Here is a 19,617-nt window from a genome sequence, read left to right on the forward strand (position 1 = left end):
TAGTTATACAGTACAGAATTAAATGTTTAAAAAAATGTTTTTTGTCAGTAAATAAAACAGCATATCATGTAAGAGACTACTTCTCATCTCATCTCATTATCTCTAGCTGCTTTATTCTGTTCTACAGGGTCGCAGGCAAGCTGGAGCCTATCCCAGCTGACTACGGGCGAAAGGCGGGGTACACCCTGGACAAGTCGCCAGGTCATCACAGGGCTGACACATAGACACAGACAACCATTCACACTCACATTCACACCTACGGTCAATTTAGAGTCACCAGTTAACCTAACCTGCATGTCTTTGGACTGTGGGGGAAACCGGAGCACCCGGAGGAAACCCACGCGGACACGGGGAGAACATGCAAACTCCGCACAGAAAGGCCCTCGCCAGCCACAGGGCTCGAACCCGGACCTTCTTACTGTGAGGCGACAGCGCTAACCACTACACCACCGTGCCGCCATGATGGAAATGTATCGTGCCGCCCGTAAGAGACTACTTTTCAGACAAAAAAAAAAAAACAGTGAAGGCTGCTGGGTTTTGCATGCAAAATAAGAAGTGAGTATGACAGTCAAATCCTCCACTAGAAACATGTCTGTGAAGATTCTCAATCATCCAGGTCATAGTAAACTGTGGGTGGCCCTTTTCTACCACCCACAGTCCTCCACTAGAACTGTGGCTGATTCTGCAAGACACTCAGTAAAAGTTACAGCTCATTCCCTTATAAAACTGCACAAATTGTGGCGAAGACTTTTGCACAGGGGGCGGCACGGTGGTGTAGCGGTTACCACTGTCGCCTCACAGCAAGAAGGTTCTGAAGACCTGAAGAAGAGCCCAGTGGCCGGCGAGGGCCTTTCTGTGTGGAGTTTGCATGTTCTCCCTATGTCCGCGTGGGTTTCCTCCGGGTGCTCCGGTTTCCCCCACAGTCCAAAGGCATGCAGATTAGGCTAATTGGTGCCTCTAAATTGACCGTAGGTGTGAGCATGAATGGTTGTCTGTGTCTATGTGTTAGCCCTGCGATGACCTGGCGACTTGTCCAGGGTGTACCCCGCCTCTCGCCCATAGTCAGCTGGGATAGGCTCCAGCTTGCCTGCGACCCTGTAGGACAGGATAAGCGGCTACAGATAATGGATGGATGGATGGATGGACTTTTGCACAGTACTGTAAATCTTATTAACATAACCAATCTGATTATTAACCAATCTTATTTTAAATATATTCTAATGAATGAACAATTTAGTAAAATTATTAATTCAAAGAACTGCAAATTTTGTATCAACAGTTGTTGTGTGACTTGACGGCTAATTAATATAGTGTACTGATTGCTTTTGATTCTTAAATTTGGACAAAATACTTTGTAAAATTAACATCTTTGACAATGTAAAACAGCCAAGTAGCTACTTAGTGCTCTTAAGATTAAAAGAAATTGAATGCCGCAACGACAATAACAGTAGTTAGCATAGTTAGCGATAAATAGGTTTGTTTTTACTGAAAGCAGCTCATGTACACACTGTAACAGCGATGTTGTCACTGAGGTTGGTGGATTGTACTGGCTACCTATCTAGATTGAGACTGACAACCTACTAATGAAAGTTATACTAAAATTGTGTCGTAATGCTACTTTAGACCTAGGTAAGCAGTTTTCCCTTCTCCTAATAATCTTGACTATTGTAACAATAGTGAAACTCCAGAGAAATATTTGATTGCATAAGTTTCTTATTCTTTTCATTCTGATACCTGCATTTCTAACCAGTCCATAAACAGGATCAATACCAGTGAAGTGAATGCAGTGATACATACAATATATTTTCATTGTTGAATCTGGAGGAGTGATTTGGATAGGTCAAATAATTGTCACTTGAAATGTTGCCAGTAAAAATAATTTGCTTATTGAATCACCAGCACATTCTTTGTGTAATATATCCTGATCAAATTTACTGAATGGTCAGGTGTCACGGACACACATTCATTTTGACTGGTAAAACCGAGTGCAATGCTCAGCTTAAAACAGCATTGTGTGTTTCACTTCAGTAGCTTCAGGTGTTTTCATGCCTCTCTTAACTGAAACAGAGAGCAATCAAGCATGAGAGAGGGTTCTGATGACACTCCATAAGGGAAACTTATAAAGGGACTGATTCATAAAGCGTTCAGTTCTCTTCAACTAAACTGCCAATTTCATACGTTGTTGACTACTTTAGACAATGGAACAGATTGAGTAGTTATATTGAGTTTGGAAAGATTTGAATGATATTTCATCAATTAATTGCAACACTGATAATGTACTGTACTAGTTTATGTGAATAATAGCATTATTTTCACATCGTTGTCACTTGGATGACTGGCAGTAAATCATGGCTTTACAAGATGTGTGTGGTTTTCTCGACCCCTCTTGTGATCTTCAATGGAATGCTCCATGTTTGTCATCCAGGTATCTGGAGAGTACCTTTTGCGTAGGTGGCGCCAATAACAGAAGTCTGCAGAAAACCAGAAATTCAAGTCCATTGGAATTTTATGTACCGGTGCATCAATACCTAATGCGGAGCCCTATTCGGTTTGGTCAAGTCCAGCCTAGCTTAGACAATGCATCTTGGACTATCAAAAATAATGATCATTGCTACAACTCTTCACCCTTACTGTCCACCCACTCCTCCACTCCATTGTCAGCCTCTCCCTCTGTTCCTTTACCATTCCCTCTGGGTCATGGCACCACCACGCTAGGATTCGTCTTCCAAGGTGGTGTGATTGCTGCAGCAGACTCGCGATCCAGCTGTGCGGGCTTGGTGGCATGTCCAGCATCCCAAAAGATCATACCTGTCCACTCCCACCTGGTGGGGACCACGTCGGGTACCTCAGCCGACTGTGTTCTCTGGAAGCGCATCTTGGCAAGGGAGTTGCGGCTTTACCAGCTTCGAAACAGGCGGAGGCTGTCAACAGTGGGTGCTGCTAAGCTGTTGTCCCACATGCTGCACCCTTTTAAAGGCACTGAGCTTTGTGTGGCCGCCACTCTGTGTGGATGGGATGGAGAGGAGGAGATGATACCATGTACAAGCAACAGAGGGGCTGATAAGAGACCAGTGGACAAAAGGGATACCAACAATTCTGGAGAAGACACCGATAGTAAAGTACCAGTGACCATCAGAGACCCTTTTCAGAATGATCCTAAAACCCAACCAACAGCCAGCTCTACTTCAACGACTATAAAACACTCAGGCCCAGGCCTTGTTTACGTGTGCAGCGATGGCCTCCGTTTGAAGGGTGAACTCTTCTCAGTGGGCTCAGGTTCTCCCTATGCTTATTCAATCCTGGATGAGAGGATTCACTGGGGGATAAGTGTTGATGAAGCAATCTCTGTAGCTAGGGAAGCTGTGTATAGGGCCACACACAGGGATGCATACTCAGGCAACAATGTAGACCTGTACCACATCACTGCTAAAGGTTGGACACGCAGGAAGAGGGAGGACCTCAAAGAAGAGTACTACAGAGAGAAGGAGAGAGAGAGGAGAAGAATGGAAGAAAGGAAGAAGGAGAGAGAGAGAGGAAAAGTCAGGCAAGATGACCAACCTGAGTTTAACCAATAAAAGAATAATGGTCCTCAGGAAGAAAAAAAAAGTGTGAGCTACTTCCATTGTATGCATGTGTGTTTTTTATTGTGTGTGACTATCCTACACAGGATAAAAGTTAAAAAAAAGAATACAGATAATGTTTTTCAATTTTCAAACACTTTAGCTTTAAAATGTCATTCAGCATCATACATGAGTATGAGGATGCATGAGAGTGGGGGAAGGCAACAGCATTTAAACATCCCAGTTTTCCAAAACTATCTATGCCTATGAATCTTCCAGATCTGCTCTTTTACCTAGGAAAAATATTTTAACAAAAGGCTTAACTAAATAAACATATTTTCAGCCTCGACTTAAACACTGAGACTGTTTCTGGTTGTTGAACACTAATTGGAAGGCTGTCATAACTGTGAGCCTTTGCAAGAGGCTGTCCCCTGCTGTAGCCTTCATTATTCGAGGTACCAACAAATAGCCTGCATCTTTTGATCTAAGTAGGTGTGGCTGATAACAAAGGACCAGAAGTTTGCTCAGGTACTGTAGCCCAAGACCATTCAGTGCTTTGTAGGTCAATAGTAGTATTTTATAATCAATGCAAATTTTGATCAGGAGCCAGTGCAGTGTGGATAAGATAGGAGCAATATGGTCATATCTTTTGGTTCTAGTAAGGACTCTCACTACTGCATTCTGGACTAACTGGAGCTTGTTTATGCACCGACTGGAACTTCCAGACAGTAAGGCATGACAGTAATACAACCTAGAGACAACAAAAGCATGAGCTACTTTTTCTGCTTCATGTAATGACATTATTCTTTTTTTATCTTAGCAATATTTCTGAGATGAAAGAAGGCTATCCTAGTAATATTATCTATTTGAGCTTCAAATGAAAGACTGGAGCCACACACCAAGGTCTTTTACTGATGCACATGAAGAAATAGAAAGACCATCCAGAGATAATCAGAAAGCTTATTTCTAGCTGCATGTCGACTGAGTAAAAGTACTTCTGTTTTGTCAGAATTAGATAGAAGATCCAGGGGGAAGCCATAGCCTAACAGATAGAGATGCATCTTTGGGACTTAAAGGTTTCCAGTTTGCTGGACCAGCAGGAATGGCTGAAGTGCCCTTGAGCAAGGCACCTAACCCCCAACTGCTCCCCAGGCTGCTCTGGGTATGTTGTATGTCACTCCGGATAAGAGTGTCTGCTAAATGCAATTCATTAACGTAATATCCTTTACACATTCCTCAAATTTATTATTAATGTGGTGTCCTTCATATGGCTTTACAGAAACATACAACTGTGTGTCATCAGCATAACAGTGGAAGCTAATACCATGTTTCCAAATAATTTTACCTACAGGTAGGATATATAAAGAAAAAAACAGTGAGATCACCAAACTTTACCTTAGTATGTGTAGAGAAGTCACCATTTACATCAACAAACTGATATCGATCAGTCAAATAAGACCTGAGCCAGGAGAGGGCTGTTCCCTTAACTTCCACAACATTTTCTAGTCTATCAAGGACAATAGTATGATCAACATTGTCAAAAGCTGCACTAAGGTCAAGCAACACAAGCAAGGAAACACAACCCTGATCAGGGGCCAGGAATAGGTTGTTTACCACTTTAACCAGCACCGTCTCTTTGCATTGATGAGGTCTAAATCCTGACTGATAGATTTCATGAATGCTATTTCTATGTAGGTATCAGAATAACTGCTGTGCTACTGTCTTTTCTAGGATCTTTGAGATAAAGAAAGGTTTGAGATTGGCCTATTGCTGGACAGCTGACAGAGGTTGATGTCAGGTTTTTTAATCAGAATTGATACTTGTTAGTTTAAACAATTATGTTGCTTGTGATCTCATTATCAAATCCATAAAGAGATGCTTTGTAAATATAATTATGAAATTGGTAAAGCAAGAGAGTCTTTCTTCTCCAACATCATCAACAGAAATATGAACAATGCCCGTGTGCTATTTTCAACAGTAGAGAAGCTAACTAATCCCCTACCACAATTTGCACCTGAACTTCTCTCAGTTAATAAATGCAATGAGTTTGCATCCTTCTTCAAAGGTAAAATTGATAAAATATGGCAGAATATTGCTCATAATATATCTCAGTTGCAAATAACTGAAAAGCTGCAATCACCAGTGACACAGACAGACAATTTCAACACAATGTCAGAATTTTGTTTGATTGATTACGAGACTCTTGAAAAAACTGTACAAAATCTCAGTTCCTCAACATCTGAATTGGACATTCTGCCCACCAACTTTTTTAAGTCTGTTCTTCACCTCATAATTACAGATGTGCTTCAGATCATAAATACATCCCTAGAGACTGGCATTTTTCCTGTGTCCCTGAAAAAAGCCGTTGTAAAGCCCCTACTTAAAAATAATAATCTGGATGCTTCAGTACTGAACAACTACAGGCCAATATCAAATCTACCATTCATCGGGAAAATCCTTGAAAAAATTGTCTTAATCAATTAACTGCCTTCTTGATATCAAAGAGCTGTTTTGATAACTTTCAGTCAGGATTTCGTGCCAATCATAGCACTGAAACAGCACTGATTAAAGTTATAAATGACATATGTCTTAATACTCATTTCATCTCATTATCTCTAGCCGCTTATCCTGTTCTACAGGGTCGCAGGCAAGCTGGAGCCTATCCCAGCTGACTACGGGCGAGAGGCGGGGTACACCCTGGACAAGTCACCAGATCATCACAGGGCTGACACATAGACACAGACAACCATTCACACTCACATTCACACCTACGGTCAATTTAGAGCCACCAGTTAACCTAACCTGCATGTCTTTGGACTGTGGGGGAAACCGGAGCACCCGGAGGAAACCCACATGGACACGGGGAGAACATGCAAACTCCACACAGAAAGGCCCTCGCCGGCCACGGGGCTCGAACCCAGACCTTCTTGCTGTGAGGCGACAGTGCTAACCACTACACCACCGTGCTGCCTGTCTTAATACTGATGCAGGGAAAACATCGGTCCTGGTGTTACTGGACCTCAGTGCAGCTTTTGATACTGTTGATCACAACATACTGCTATATCGACTTGAACACTGGGTTGGGTTGACTGGTAAAGTTATCAATTGGTTAAAATCATACTTAAAAGATAGAAGCTTCTTTGTTACCATGGGAAATTGTACCTCAACATCAATGTCCTTGACCTGTGGTGTCTCCCAGGGGTCGATCCTTGGACCCTTACTATTCAACCTTTATATGCTCCCACTTGGACAAATTATCAAGAACAACTCAATTTTGTATCACTGCTATGCAGATGATACCCAAATTTATTTTGCTCTATCACCTAATGATTATGCCCCCTTTGAATGTCTCTACCAGTGTATCGACCAAATCAACAACTGGATGTCACAAAATTTTCTTCAGCTGAACACAGATAAAACAGAAGTAATTCTATTTGGGAAAAAAGATGAAAGACTCAGGATTACCACTATTCTTGACACAAAGGGGATTAAAACAAAAGATATGGTTAAAAATCTTGGTGTTTTCATTGACAGCGAGCTAAACTTTGACAGTCACATGAAAGCAATCACTAAATCGGCATTTTATCACCTAAAAAACATTTCCAAACTAAGAGGACTTATGTCAAAAAATGATCTGGAAAAACTGATACATGCCTTCATCTCTAGTAGGGTTGACTACTGCAATGGCCTTTTCACAGGCCTGCCAAAAAAGACCATCAAACGACTTCAGGTGATTCAAAATGCAGTGGCTAGGGTTCTCACACGAACAAAAAGAACAGAGCACATTACTCTAATTCTAAGGTCCCTTCACTGGCTTCCAGTAAGTTACAGAATTGACTTTAAAGCATTGCTGCTGGTGTACAAATCTCTAAATGGTACAGGGCCCAATTACCTCTCTGATATGTTGCAGCGGCCTAACCCAATCAGATCTACCAGATCGCAGCAGCAAAATTTACTGGTAAAACCTGTTGTTAAAACAAAGTGTGGTGAAGCAGCTTTTAGCTACTATGCAGTACAGCTATGGAACCAACTGCCAGAGGACATTAAAAATGCTCCTGCTGTTGGCAGCTTCAAATCTAGGTTAAAGACCAGGCTGTTTTCAGATGCTTTCTGCTAACTGATAAATATCATCATCTTTACATGTTTTAAACTTTACTTAACTTTTATTCTATTTTATTCTGCTGTTTTTACTGAACTTTTACTTCATTTTATTATTTTATTTCTACTATTGTTTAATTCTTATTATTTTTTTCTCTCTTCTTCCCCCTTTATTTTATGTAATTTTATTTTCTATTGTTTACTGTTTTGCTTTTACCTGTGTAAAGCACATTGAACTGCCACTGTGTATGAAATGCGCTATATAAATAAACTTGCCTTGCCTCAGAAGTTAGAGGATGTGTTGTTCCATTTTTAACCCTTTGATGCAAAACATATGCACACCCCTTCTAATGCACAACATGGGCCAAAAATGACCCGCATTCATTTTCCAGGTTATTTCATGCTGACTGAGTTTTTCTTTGCTCTATCTTTTGAAATCAATTTATTTTATGATTGAATATTCCAAGTAGTCTTTAAATATCTTGTTTTTAATTACCACAAATCGTTAATTTAATTTTTTCTTTCCTACTTTATGAACAAAAATACTTTTTATATTACTACACATGGGTCATCCAAGTGTGATTTAAAATTAAATGTCTTAATACTATAATAATAATTTGTTTCAAGTAATTACTTTAGCAGTGAATGGGGCCAGTTATTTATTTATTAACTATGTCGTTAGCTAAGCCAGCTACAATAAAATTAGCTAACTAAAGTAGAATATGTCAACAGCTAGGTAGCTAATAGTAATTACTTGTAACTTTCTGACAAGTAATCTACTCACTCTCAAGGTAACCTAAACATAATCAATTTTTTTCTAAGGTAATGTTAGAACAATTGAAAAACATTACTTCCATGTATTAGATGGGCAAAGGGCGCTGTGCTGAGCTGTGAAATGTCTGACACAAGCACAATTCACAGTTTCCACCAAACGCTGTAGTAAATGCATGCGGGTCGTTTCTGACCCATGTGTATAAACTTGATGTAGAATTACAAAAGCTGTGCTTGTTCATAACTTCTCATCTCATTATCTCTAGCCGCTTTATCCTTCTACACGGTCACAGGCAAGCTGGAGCCTATCCCAGCTGACTACGGGCGAAAGGTGGGGTACACCCTGGACAAGTCGCCAGGTCATCACAGGGCTGACACATAGACACAGACAACCATTCACACCTACGGTCAATTTAGAGTCACCTGTTAACCTAACCTGCATGTCTTTGGACTGTGGGGGAAACCGGCGCACCCAGAGGAAACCCACGCGGAGAACATGCAAACTCCACACAGAAAGGCCCTCGCCGGCCACGGGGCTCGAACCCAGACCTTCTTGCTGTAAGGTGACAGCGCTAACCACTACACCACCGTGCCGCCCTTTGTTCATAACTTAAGAAAGGAAAAATAAAAATGATGATTTGTGCTAAACAAAAACAAGATATTTACTGCATATTTGGAAAAGTAAATGACAAAATGAATTTATTTCAAAAGTATATCATAGAAACACTCAGCCATACATGAAATAACCTGGAAAATGAATGCAGGTCGTTTTTGACCCATGTTGTGCATTAGAAGGGTAGTGATACAAAAAGGGTTTTTATTCAAAAAGTAAGAAAGGAAAAAATAAAATAAGGATGTATGATGATCAAAAACAAGTTAATTGAGGAATACCTTGAATACTGAATGATGGAATTAATTTATTGCAAAGATATAGAAGATTAAAACTCAGCCGGGTCACTTTTGACCCATGTTTTGCATCAAAGGGTTAAATGGGGGGGAGGGGGGGACCAGTAACCACCAATCAGGACAAGAAGGTGTATCTAGTTACATGTCAATCATGAGGACTATCTAAAATGGTGTCCTGATCCCTATTCCCCTGTGTACCTTCCAGGGCACATTACTTGGACATTAAAATAGTGTAGAACAGTGGAGTCCATGTGTAACTTGATATTCTCCACTATGTTTTGAGTCATACTGTATCTGCAAAATGGCAAAACTCATGTTATTTTAGTGGACAGGGGTGCCATTCCAGACACACAGTAGGAACAAGTAAAAAGGCAATGCTACAATACTTTGCAAAAACACAAAGAGAGCAGGAACACAAAAGGTAATTATGTGTATTATACAATGACTCAACGACCAGGGTAACAGAAAAATTAATACAAGAAACACTGACCATATAAGGAATGTGGTGGTAGTGGTAAGGGGACGGCAACAAGACAACCAATAAACAGCTTTTGAAGTGTAAACAGAGAATCAGGAAGGACTTATGGCGTTATCTAACATTGAGTTTTGTCATTGGGTCAAATATGAAACTGGGTAAAAAATAAATTATGATGGGGCAGCACGGTGGTGTAGTGGTTAGCACTGTCGCCTCATTGCAAGAAGGTTCTGGGTTCAAGCGCAGTGGCCAATGGAGGCCTTTCTGTGTGGAGTTTGCATGTTCTCCCCGTGTCTACATGGGTTTCCTCTGGTTCCTCCGGTTTCCCCAACAGTCCAAAGACATGCAGGTTAGGCTAATTGGTGGCTCTAAATTGACCATAGGTGTGAATGCGAGTGTGAATGGTTTGTCTGTCTGTGTGTGTTAGCCCTGAGATAACCTGGTGACTTGTCCAGGGTGTACCCTGCCTCTCGCCCACAGTTAGCAGGGATAGGCTCCAGCTTGTCTGCGACCCTGCACAGGATAAGCGGTGACAGATAATGGATGGATGGATAAATTATGATGGGGAACTAAAGTGGGTTCCAGGTATCACATGACCACCAAGATGCAAAACCATGAAGGCTGAGGAAAATCAGGCTTTGTTTTGCATTCCTTTGGAAATAATGGGGGGGGGGGGGGAGAGAGAGAGAGAGAGAGAGAGAGAGAGGTAGGCAGAGATGTCACTTTAATTCTCTGGTATCCTTTTTTTACATTTCCATAAACTGAGTCTATTTTTCATTTTTAAATCTCAAAAATTTCTTGTATTTATTAAATGCATTACCTTTATTTTTATGTTCCTACTTGGCTGCTACATAGGTACACACTGCTGTTTATTCACTGCTGTTTCTTTACATTCATTTGTGACCTACAAAACCCTGGAAGGGACATGGAGGGGAACAAATTACTTTTGTGAGATCCCACAAAACCTTTTCCATTTAGGTCCGTGTACTTCTGGGTCAGTTCAGAAACAGGGTTGTTGTGGACGCTAAACACAACATGGCATTTATGGACCTCTTACATTTATGAAATAGCATTTATGCACCTCTAAATAGAGTTGATGAAACTTTAAAATTTGCTAGCATTAGAGTTTCCTATAGTTTTACCAGCACAAGCCATGGTATATTAAAATTTGTGCTGCATTGAATGTATCTAGACTGTGTGATCAATCACATGTCTCTTGCTAGAGAGTAGGCATGTAACATCACCTTATGTGGAAGTCACTGTGGTTTCACCCATCAAGTGGCAGAATGACTCACTTACTGTTAGCAGCGTTAGCATTCAGCTTGTATGATGTGAGAATACACACACACACACACACACACACAAAACACATCTACAAAAGATTTAATGTCTTTATATTTGAGGCCAGTCTCAAAATTCAATGACCCTCTTCCACTGATGTGTGCATTCCATTGTTGTGTTTTCTATGTTGCCAAACTGATCCAGAAATACATTGACCTAAATACATAACTTTGTGGGATGTTGCAAAATTACTTTTTTTTTTGTTCATGTCCCTTCTGGGGTTCTGCACTCTCCTGTTCTGTTGCTTAAACATAAGCATTATATCATTTCATCTCATCTCATTATCTCTAGCCGCTTTATCCTTCTACAGGGTCGCAGGCAAGCTGGAGCCTATCCCAGCTGACTACGGGCGAAAGGCAGGGTACACCCTGGACAAGTCGCCAGGTCATCACAGGGCTGACACATAGACACAGACAACCATTCACACTCACACCTACGGTCAATTTAGAGTCACCAGTTAACCTAACCTGCATGTCTTTGGACTGTGGGGGAAACCGGAGCACCCGGAGGAAACCCACGCGGACACGGGGAGAACATGCAAACTCCACACAGAAAGGCCCTCGCCGGCCCCGGGGCTCGAACCCGGACCTTCTTGCTGTGAGGCGACAGCGCTAACCACTACACCACCGTGCCGCCCATTATATCATTTAAAAAAAAAAAAGATTTTAGAATGAAACAGACATTATAGACTTTCTAAAACTTTTTTTTCCTACAAACTTTATTAACTTTCCAACTGTAGTGGAATCAGACTTTGTTAGTAGCACAGTATCATATATATATATATATATATATATATATATATATATATATATATATTATTCCCTGTGAAAAGGTAGTCCAGTCTCTCAAATGACAAATTATACACTATCCCCATTTCCAGAAAAGTTGGGATATTTTCCAAAATGCAATAAAAACACAAATCTGTGATGTGTTAATTCATGTGAACCTTTATTTAACTGACAAAAGAGTTTCAATAGTTTTACTGACCAACTTAATTCATCTCATCTCATTATCTCTAGCCGCTTTATCCTTCTACAGGGTCGCAGGCAAGCTGGAGCCTATCCCAGCGGACTATGGGCGAAAGGCGAGGTACACCCTGGACAAGTCGCCAGGTCATCACAGGGCTGACACATAGACACAGACAACCATTCACACTCACATTCACACCTACGCTCAATTTAGAGTCACCAGTTAACCTAACCTGCATGTCTTTGGACTGTGGGGGAAACCGGAGCACCCGGAGGAAACCCACGCGGACACGGGGAGAACATGCAAACTCCACACAGAAAGGCCCTCGCCGGCCCCGGGGCTCGAACCCAGGACCTTCTTGCTGTGAGGCGACAGCACTAACCACTACACCACCGTGCCGACCACCAACTTAATTGTATATATTGTAAATATAAACAAAGTTAGAATTTGATGACTGAAAAACACAAAAAACAGTTGGGACAGAGGCATTATTACCTTGCCTGGGACAGAGTCCACCAGGGGACGAGGTATTGTTTTCAGTGGGGTTTGTTTGTTTGTTTGTTTGTTTGTTACCTCGCCCGGGACAGAGTCCACCAGGGCCCTGTACTACGAAGCGGGTTTTCTGGCTTACCAGGGTAACTTCGAGAGTAACTTGATCACGTGCAGCGTAACTTCCCGATTAACCCATACTACGAAAGTTGGCTATGTTCAAACCGAGGTATGCTGCCATGGCAACTTACGCTGCATCTCAAACCTGCTCGTCTCAGGTTATGTTCTTGGTTAACCCGAGGTTTCCGATTAACCACACCCTTTTTAAACACCACCCCTCCATTTCCTCTAGAGACAATGCCAGCGTACCTGGATGACCCGTGTGATATCAGAGCGCAGATTAGAGATGGGATTTATGGCTCTTTGATGGGATCCGCATCTTTGTGATCCGTTCTTTGAAAAGAGCCGTTCAAAAGACTGGCTCATTCGGCTCTTTTTAAATATTCATTCAGTTTTAAGAAGACAGCGTCTAAAGAAGCCAGATCCCTCTGCTTAGACAGTGACATCAATATTTCCGGACATACCTTTTATATAAAGCAACCTAGACTTACATTATTGTAACCCCTAAACGCTCATAAATAACCATTAAAAAACAATGAGGGCTTCAATGAATGTCCATGCAGAACGGCTTTTCTGTAAAAAAAAAGAACCCACTCAAGAACATAGTTATCAAGAACGCAAGAATATTTTATAGAAAAACACTTGTTTTACAAAAACATTTAAGTCTGAGATACAAAATAGATACAACTACAATAAATATAACACAAGAACTAGTTATCACACAAGAACATTTTAATAGAAAAAAACAAACTATATTAAAAAATTTTAAATTGTAATAAAAATAGATACAACTAAACAGTCAGATAAATAGATAAAGTTATAACAAGAACACAAGATTATTTTAATAGGAAAAAACAAACTATTAATGCAAAAAATATATTATTATTAGAAAAATAGATACAACTAGACAAACAGATAAATAAATAAAATACACAAAAATAGAACAAACAAAATGACGATAGAATAAATTAAATGAACGTCCGTGCAAAGTAGTTTTCCCACAATATTATCATTAATATCACACAGCAACATTATAAACTATATACAAAACAATTTGAACTATTAGGCAAACAGATAAAACTTGAATAAATAAAAGGCAAATGAATGCTTGCTTGCACGCGCACACTCACCATTATGAATGATGTTTTTATATTTCATTTTCACCTGTTGCCAGGTGCGTTTATTGGCACTGCTGTTGCCTCTGAAATGTTCACAGGACATACACCAACTTAGTCAAAGGGACTGAACAGTCAGTCATCCTAATTCATGTGACTCTGTGCACATATCAGCTTAAGTAGGCTACTCCATGAATTTACCATACCACATTTTATTCAGGATTTTTCGGACATTAAACAAGCTATATATGACTGGGGCCACGTCGAAGGACCATTTTCTGTGACTTGTGATTGATCATGAAGCTTTCTCTCACCCTATACTTCTGTTCTGGAACATGTAGAAGGGAGAATGTACTTGCGCATTTACCCGATCGGCAATTCGTTGCCAACATGCTTGCCGCTCCTTATTGGCAGCCGCTGTGTTAGATTTTGCTCTTAATGTTGTTTTGAACTCCTCGTAGCTTTGCATTATGACAGCGCATTCTTCCTCCGTGAAGCACGGCGACCGTGCCATTGTGAACAGTGGTGCCCCAGATAGCAAAAGGGCGTTGATTCGACGGGGAACCATTGGCATGTTCTTCGACCATACGCCGTCGAATCATCGTGGATCACCGGCGTTGATTCAACACCGCTTTGCTCATACGAGTTTGCGTTGAAACGACGTTGAAAAGTGGATGGTGGCCGACAGAGAATAGACCCCCTTTCACCCTTTATTCAACTACGGATTTCGGTCGATTTATAGTTTAATTTTCGGCGATGATTCATCCAACTTTACTTCCTGTTTTATGTAGGGGAAACCGGGTATGGTTGTAACACGGGGGGAGTTGTAACGCCACTAATTCCACCAATCAGGGATAAGATACAAGTCATGTGGCAATTAGAATCTCTTCATAGTTCCTTTTCGACCACGCATGGACATTTGGAAATCGTTGGCGCAAGTTCTCACGGAGAGAAGTGAAAAAAACAAAGTCTGAGGTAAGAAAGTAACTTTTTTTTATATTATTTTTTTTCCTAGTGCTTTACACATTGTAGGTAACGTTGTATGAGTTATATCAGGTCAAACTACAGTCTCTAAGGTAAAGAATGGTGTACTTATCCCCTGCTAATGTCAAAGCACCATGCTAATACAGCTAGCTAAGCAATGGATGACAGTGGTGGGGTAGGTTGTAACAAGTTTTTTGAAAGTGTTACAACCATCCCCTTACATACAAAAAAGATTTTTTTTGTGATTTTGATAATTCTGCAGAATGCCTAGAACATGGGTGAGGAAAACAACTCATGGAGTGGATGCTAAACTACTAAAAAGAGCAGCAGAAGAGATTAGGAAAGGTACATCTGTAAGGGCAGTGGCAAGAAACCGTTTATAACATTAATATGATCTTAATTTTCAATATGGAGAGTGGATTGTATGTCATACAACATAGTTGGTGAATCTATTTTCCATGTTCATGCAATAAATCTGCATATGAAATGGACTTCTGTTGTTTTTTTTCTGTGTTTTAACTACCTGTTACAACCTACCCCAATATGTGTTGCAACCTACCCCAGTAGTGGGGTAGGTTGTAACAAAGGTACACTCTGTATTTGACATAATCAGACAAATTTTGTGATGTAGTTGAGGAGATTTAAATGGTTGCAAACTGCAGTAGACAAATGTGGGTACTTTGCCTAAAAGTTCTACAACTGTAGTTTAAAAAGAAATGAGAGTTCTATTTCATGCCTCCTGACCGCCAGAGGCGGCACAGCCTGTGGATGATATCCTTCGCGTAGCGCAAGTCGAGACTTATACCAACAAAGAAGTCGCGATGACGTACCTCATGCATAAGAGGCACTGCAGCACGTCATTCGTCCTCTTATTCTTCTCGCGCTTGATTCGAGCATCCCAAGTTAATTACCGGATTACCGGAATCCTGTACGGCGGTTCCCCCGTGAAGGAATTTATATTCTAAAGAAAAAAATAAAAAGAAGGAAAGGAACAAGAAAGGTAAGCACACGGAGGCTTTTCCCGTGATCAGAAGTGCACGGTGGTTCACCCCGTGTTCACCCCCGCACACACACACTCACATCCCCGCGGTGGTTTTCCCCGTTTTGTTGACAAGTGTGGTGTATTCCCTAGTTAGCACGGTGGCTCTCCCCGTGACTGACTAGCTAGCTAGCCAACTCGTTAGCCCTGTCACTCGTATTAGCATTGTGTATTCGGTGTTTGATCTACATTATTGTTATTGCGTCGTGTGTTAGTTTGGGTTCGCGTTAGTTGCGCTATGATGGATGTCCTTTCCCTCACATGCAAAACGTGCTTTGCACCACTTGCATCTGAGGACGGTCATTTAGAATGCCCGTCTTGTCTAGGCACCGCTCACCTTCGTTCAGCTTTGACGAACCCTTGCCCAAGCTGTGCCGTCCTACCGCTCACGGTAAGAGAGGCCAGACTTACCGAGTTATTGGCCAAAAGTGACGCGCTGCTCTTGACAACCGAGCATATTGCCGCAGGTGCCCACAAAGCCGTAAAACGCGGCAGCACAGGCCTTCAGGCTGCGCAGCCAGCCAAGAAGAAGGCGAAATCGCACTCCACTTCTGTGCTCAACAAACGGGTGGACGATCTCTCCTCGGCTGTAAGCCGAATAGAGACGTTACTGCTTCAGTTCCAACCCCCTCAGGCAAACATGCAGACCATGCCACCAGCAGGTGGTACCCTGGCTACTGCTCCCACCCTGCCTACCCGAGAGGAGCCAGACGTGGAGGACGATACACTCTCCACTGCCGCCACTGACTCTCTCTTTAATCCAGTGGAAGACGATTCCCTTGAGCTGCCTGGCTCTCCTCGCTCTGGCATTTCCTCTGACGATGCCCCCTCCAGCGTTTTTTCCGACAAAAATGGGGATGGCAGGACTCTCGGCCCCCAATCCTTGCTGGCCGCAATTACTGCGGCGCTAGTACAACGTGGGCTACAGCCGCTGCAATCTAACGCTGGTGTGAGCGCCTACTTCAGGCAGCCCTCGGTGGACGCCTCCTCCATCATCCCAAAATGTGACGCCTTTGTGGACGAGTTCCAGACGGCGTTTAAAACTGCAGCTGCACGTTCCCACCCCACCTCTGTGGCACGCGCTATGAGTAACATGGCTGATGCAGGCCTGTTTGGATTGGATACAATGCCAGCAGTGGATCCCTGTGTGGCGTCTCTGGTGGTCTCCCCAGACGAGGCAGTACGTCCCCAGGTACGCTGTCCAAGCAAGGCCTGTAGGCGCACAGACGATGATCTTGTTCGAGCCTACAATCATGCGGCGCGCATCGGAAGGATCGACAATACGATTTCTCACCTTCTTCTGGCCGCGCAGTCTTCCCTGCTGAAGGCAGACTCAGATCCGGCTGTACGTGAGGCAATTGAAGCCACCCTACAGGGCGTGGGCTTCATGACCCAGGAGTTAGGGCGTCTGATGGCGGTATTAGTGCGCGCTCGCCGCCAGGTCTGGCTTTCGCAAACGCCGCTCCCGGACGCGTGCAGAGCCACCCTACGGGAGCTGCCCCTCATACCTGGCCAACTGTTCGGGCCAGCCGCTAAGGACGCTCTGGAACGCCGCGCCCTAGTTTCGGAAACACGGAAACAGCAGGTGGGCTTATCACAGGTGACTCGCTTCCGAGCACCGCAGCCCCCAGCACTACGGCGGGAATTCTCATCCCCCCAGCGCGCGGCACCTCAACGGCAAAGGGAGAACAGACATGCCCCCAGGGGCTCTGCACCCTTTCGCCGCCAGGCATATCCCATGCCCCGCTCCACCCCCACTAACAGTGGAGCGAAGCCCAATCGCACTCCCCGCTGAAGGCCCCGGGCCGACGGTTGGACTGTACACAGAGACTCAACTGGCCGCATGGGCCAGAATCGTTCGCGACCCATGGGTTCTAAAAACAGTGTCAGAGGGTTACAGACTGCAGTTCAGACGTCGGCCCCCTCCAAAGGCCCGTCTCAGGCCCACAATTGTAAAAAGTTCAACAAGATCTCTGGTTCTCCAGTCGGAGATAACCGTTCTTCTGCAGAAAGGGGCCATAGAGGAAGTAGAGTGTTCTCCTACTTTCAACGGCTTCTGTTCAGTTTATTTTGTCGTTCCAAAAAAAGACGGCGGTTTCCGCCCAATTCTAGACCTTCGGGGCTTAAACAAGTACCTAAAGAAAATGCCATTCAAGATGCTGCACACAGCAGACGTTCTGAAGGTAATCTCCCCAGCGGAATGGTTTACTACCCTGGATTTGAAAGACGCCTACTTTCATATCCCGGTGGCACCAGCACATCGTCGGTTCCTCCGCTTTGCCTTCCAGGGCCGTCTGTTCCAATTCAGGGTACTCCCGTTCGGCCTCGCTCTGTCACCCAGAGTCTTCTCGAGATGCATACAGGCAGTACTGTCCCCCCTCATGGAGTCAGGTATGAGGATTCTACCATACCTGGACGACTGGTTAGTCTGTTCCCCGACGAGGGAACGCAGCCTAGCAGATATAGCAACACTGCAGAGCCATGTCTCAGAACTGGGACTGACAATCAATTTAGAAAAGAGCACACTTATCCCGAGCCAATCGGCTCAATTCATTGGCATGATCCTAGACTCACAGACAATGTCCGCGTCCTTGACCAGCCGGCGTGTAGCGGACATCACTTCACTACTGTCACGAGTACGGGTGGGACGAAGACTACGTTTCAGAATACTACTGCGGCTCCAGGGTATGCTCACAGCAGCAGCCCAGATCCTCCCCTTGGGTCTACTGGAACTCCGGCCTCTGCAAATATGGCTGATTGGCCTCGGCCTCGACGTGACCCGTCACAGGAAGACACCCGTTCTTATTACAGAACATTGCATGTCTGCCCTCAGCCCATGGCGGAAGGAGACCTTTTTAACATCAGGTGTTCCTCTTGGTGCAGCACCCACACACAGGGAGATTGTGACTACAGACGCCTCTCTTACAGGGTGGGGCGCAGTATGGCAACACAGAGCAGTCAGTGGGTTGTGGAGCAAAGAAGACATGGGCGAACACGTCAATCTCCTCGAAATCAGAGCAGTACACCTGGCTCTAAAACACCTTATGCCATACCTACAGGGGCGCCACGTACTTGTCAGATCAGACAATGTGACGACGGTGTACAACATCAACCACCAGGGGGGAACACGATCCCCCACTGCTTTTCGCTTAACTCAATCTCTACTGAAGTGGGCCTCCCCCAGGCTGGCATCCCTCAGGGCAGTCCACTTGCCAGGGAAACTGAATGCGGTGGCAGACTCCCTGTCGAGACAACGCCTCGACCCGGGGGAGTGGCGCCTGAGCCCACAGGTGGTACAGCAGGTTTGGGATCGCTTTGGCACAGCAGCGGTGGACCTGTTTGCCAGCAAAGAGTCCACACACTGCCAAAAGTGGTTCTCTCGCACGCAGGAGGACGAAGCACTGGGCTTGGACGCCATGGCACACGAGTGGCCGGACGAACTGCTGTATGCCTTTCCACCGATTCCCCTCCTTCTGGAGGTGCTACTTCGGATACGCCAGTGCTGTCACCGTGTTCTGCTGGTGGCTCCGCGATGGCCAGCGAGACCGTGGTTTGCTGTGCTTCATTCCCTGCTGACCGGAACTCCGTGGCAACTACCGCTCAGAAGGGACCTACTGTCTCAGATGGAGGGCAAAGTTTGGCACTCCTGCCCGGAACGTCTCCAGCTGTGGGTGTGGCCCTTGGGCCCGACAACCCCCTGTTAGAGTTTGACCCAGCGGTCATCAATACCTTAGAGAACGCGAGGGCCCC

At 43.8% G+C, this 19,617-nt stretch overlaps 1 protein-coding gene across 1 annotated transcript; it reads left to right on the forward strand.

Annotated features, from left to right (window-relative positions):
* Positions 1–2,531: 2,531 nt before the first annotated feature.
* Positions 2,532–3,575, forward strand: psmb11b (proteasome 20S subunit beta 11b). The gene has a single exon (XM_060936651.1). The coding sequence runs from the start codon at positions 2,532–2,534 to the stop codon at positions 3,573–3,575; it is 1,044 nt and encodes a 347-aa protein (XP_060792634.1).
* The last annotated feature ends 16,042 nt before the right edge of the window (positions 3,576–19,617 follow it).

The sequence above is a fragment of the Neoarius graeffei genome, chromosome 13 (genome assembly GCF_027579695.1).
Source record: "Neoarius graeffei isolate fNeoGra1 chromosome 13, fNeoGra1.pri, whole genome shotgun sequence".
Taxonomy (NCBI): Eukaryota; Metazoa; Chordata; class Actinopteri; order Siluriformes; family Ariidae; genus Neoarius; species Neoarius graeffei.

What these genes read in the sequence shown, in the direction of transcription:
- psmb11b (XM_060936651.1), top strand. Translation starts at nt 2,532, where the DNA reads ATGCGGAGCCCTATTCGGTTTGGTCAAGTCCAGCCTAGCTTAGACAAT.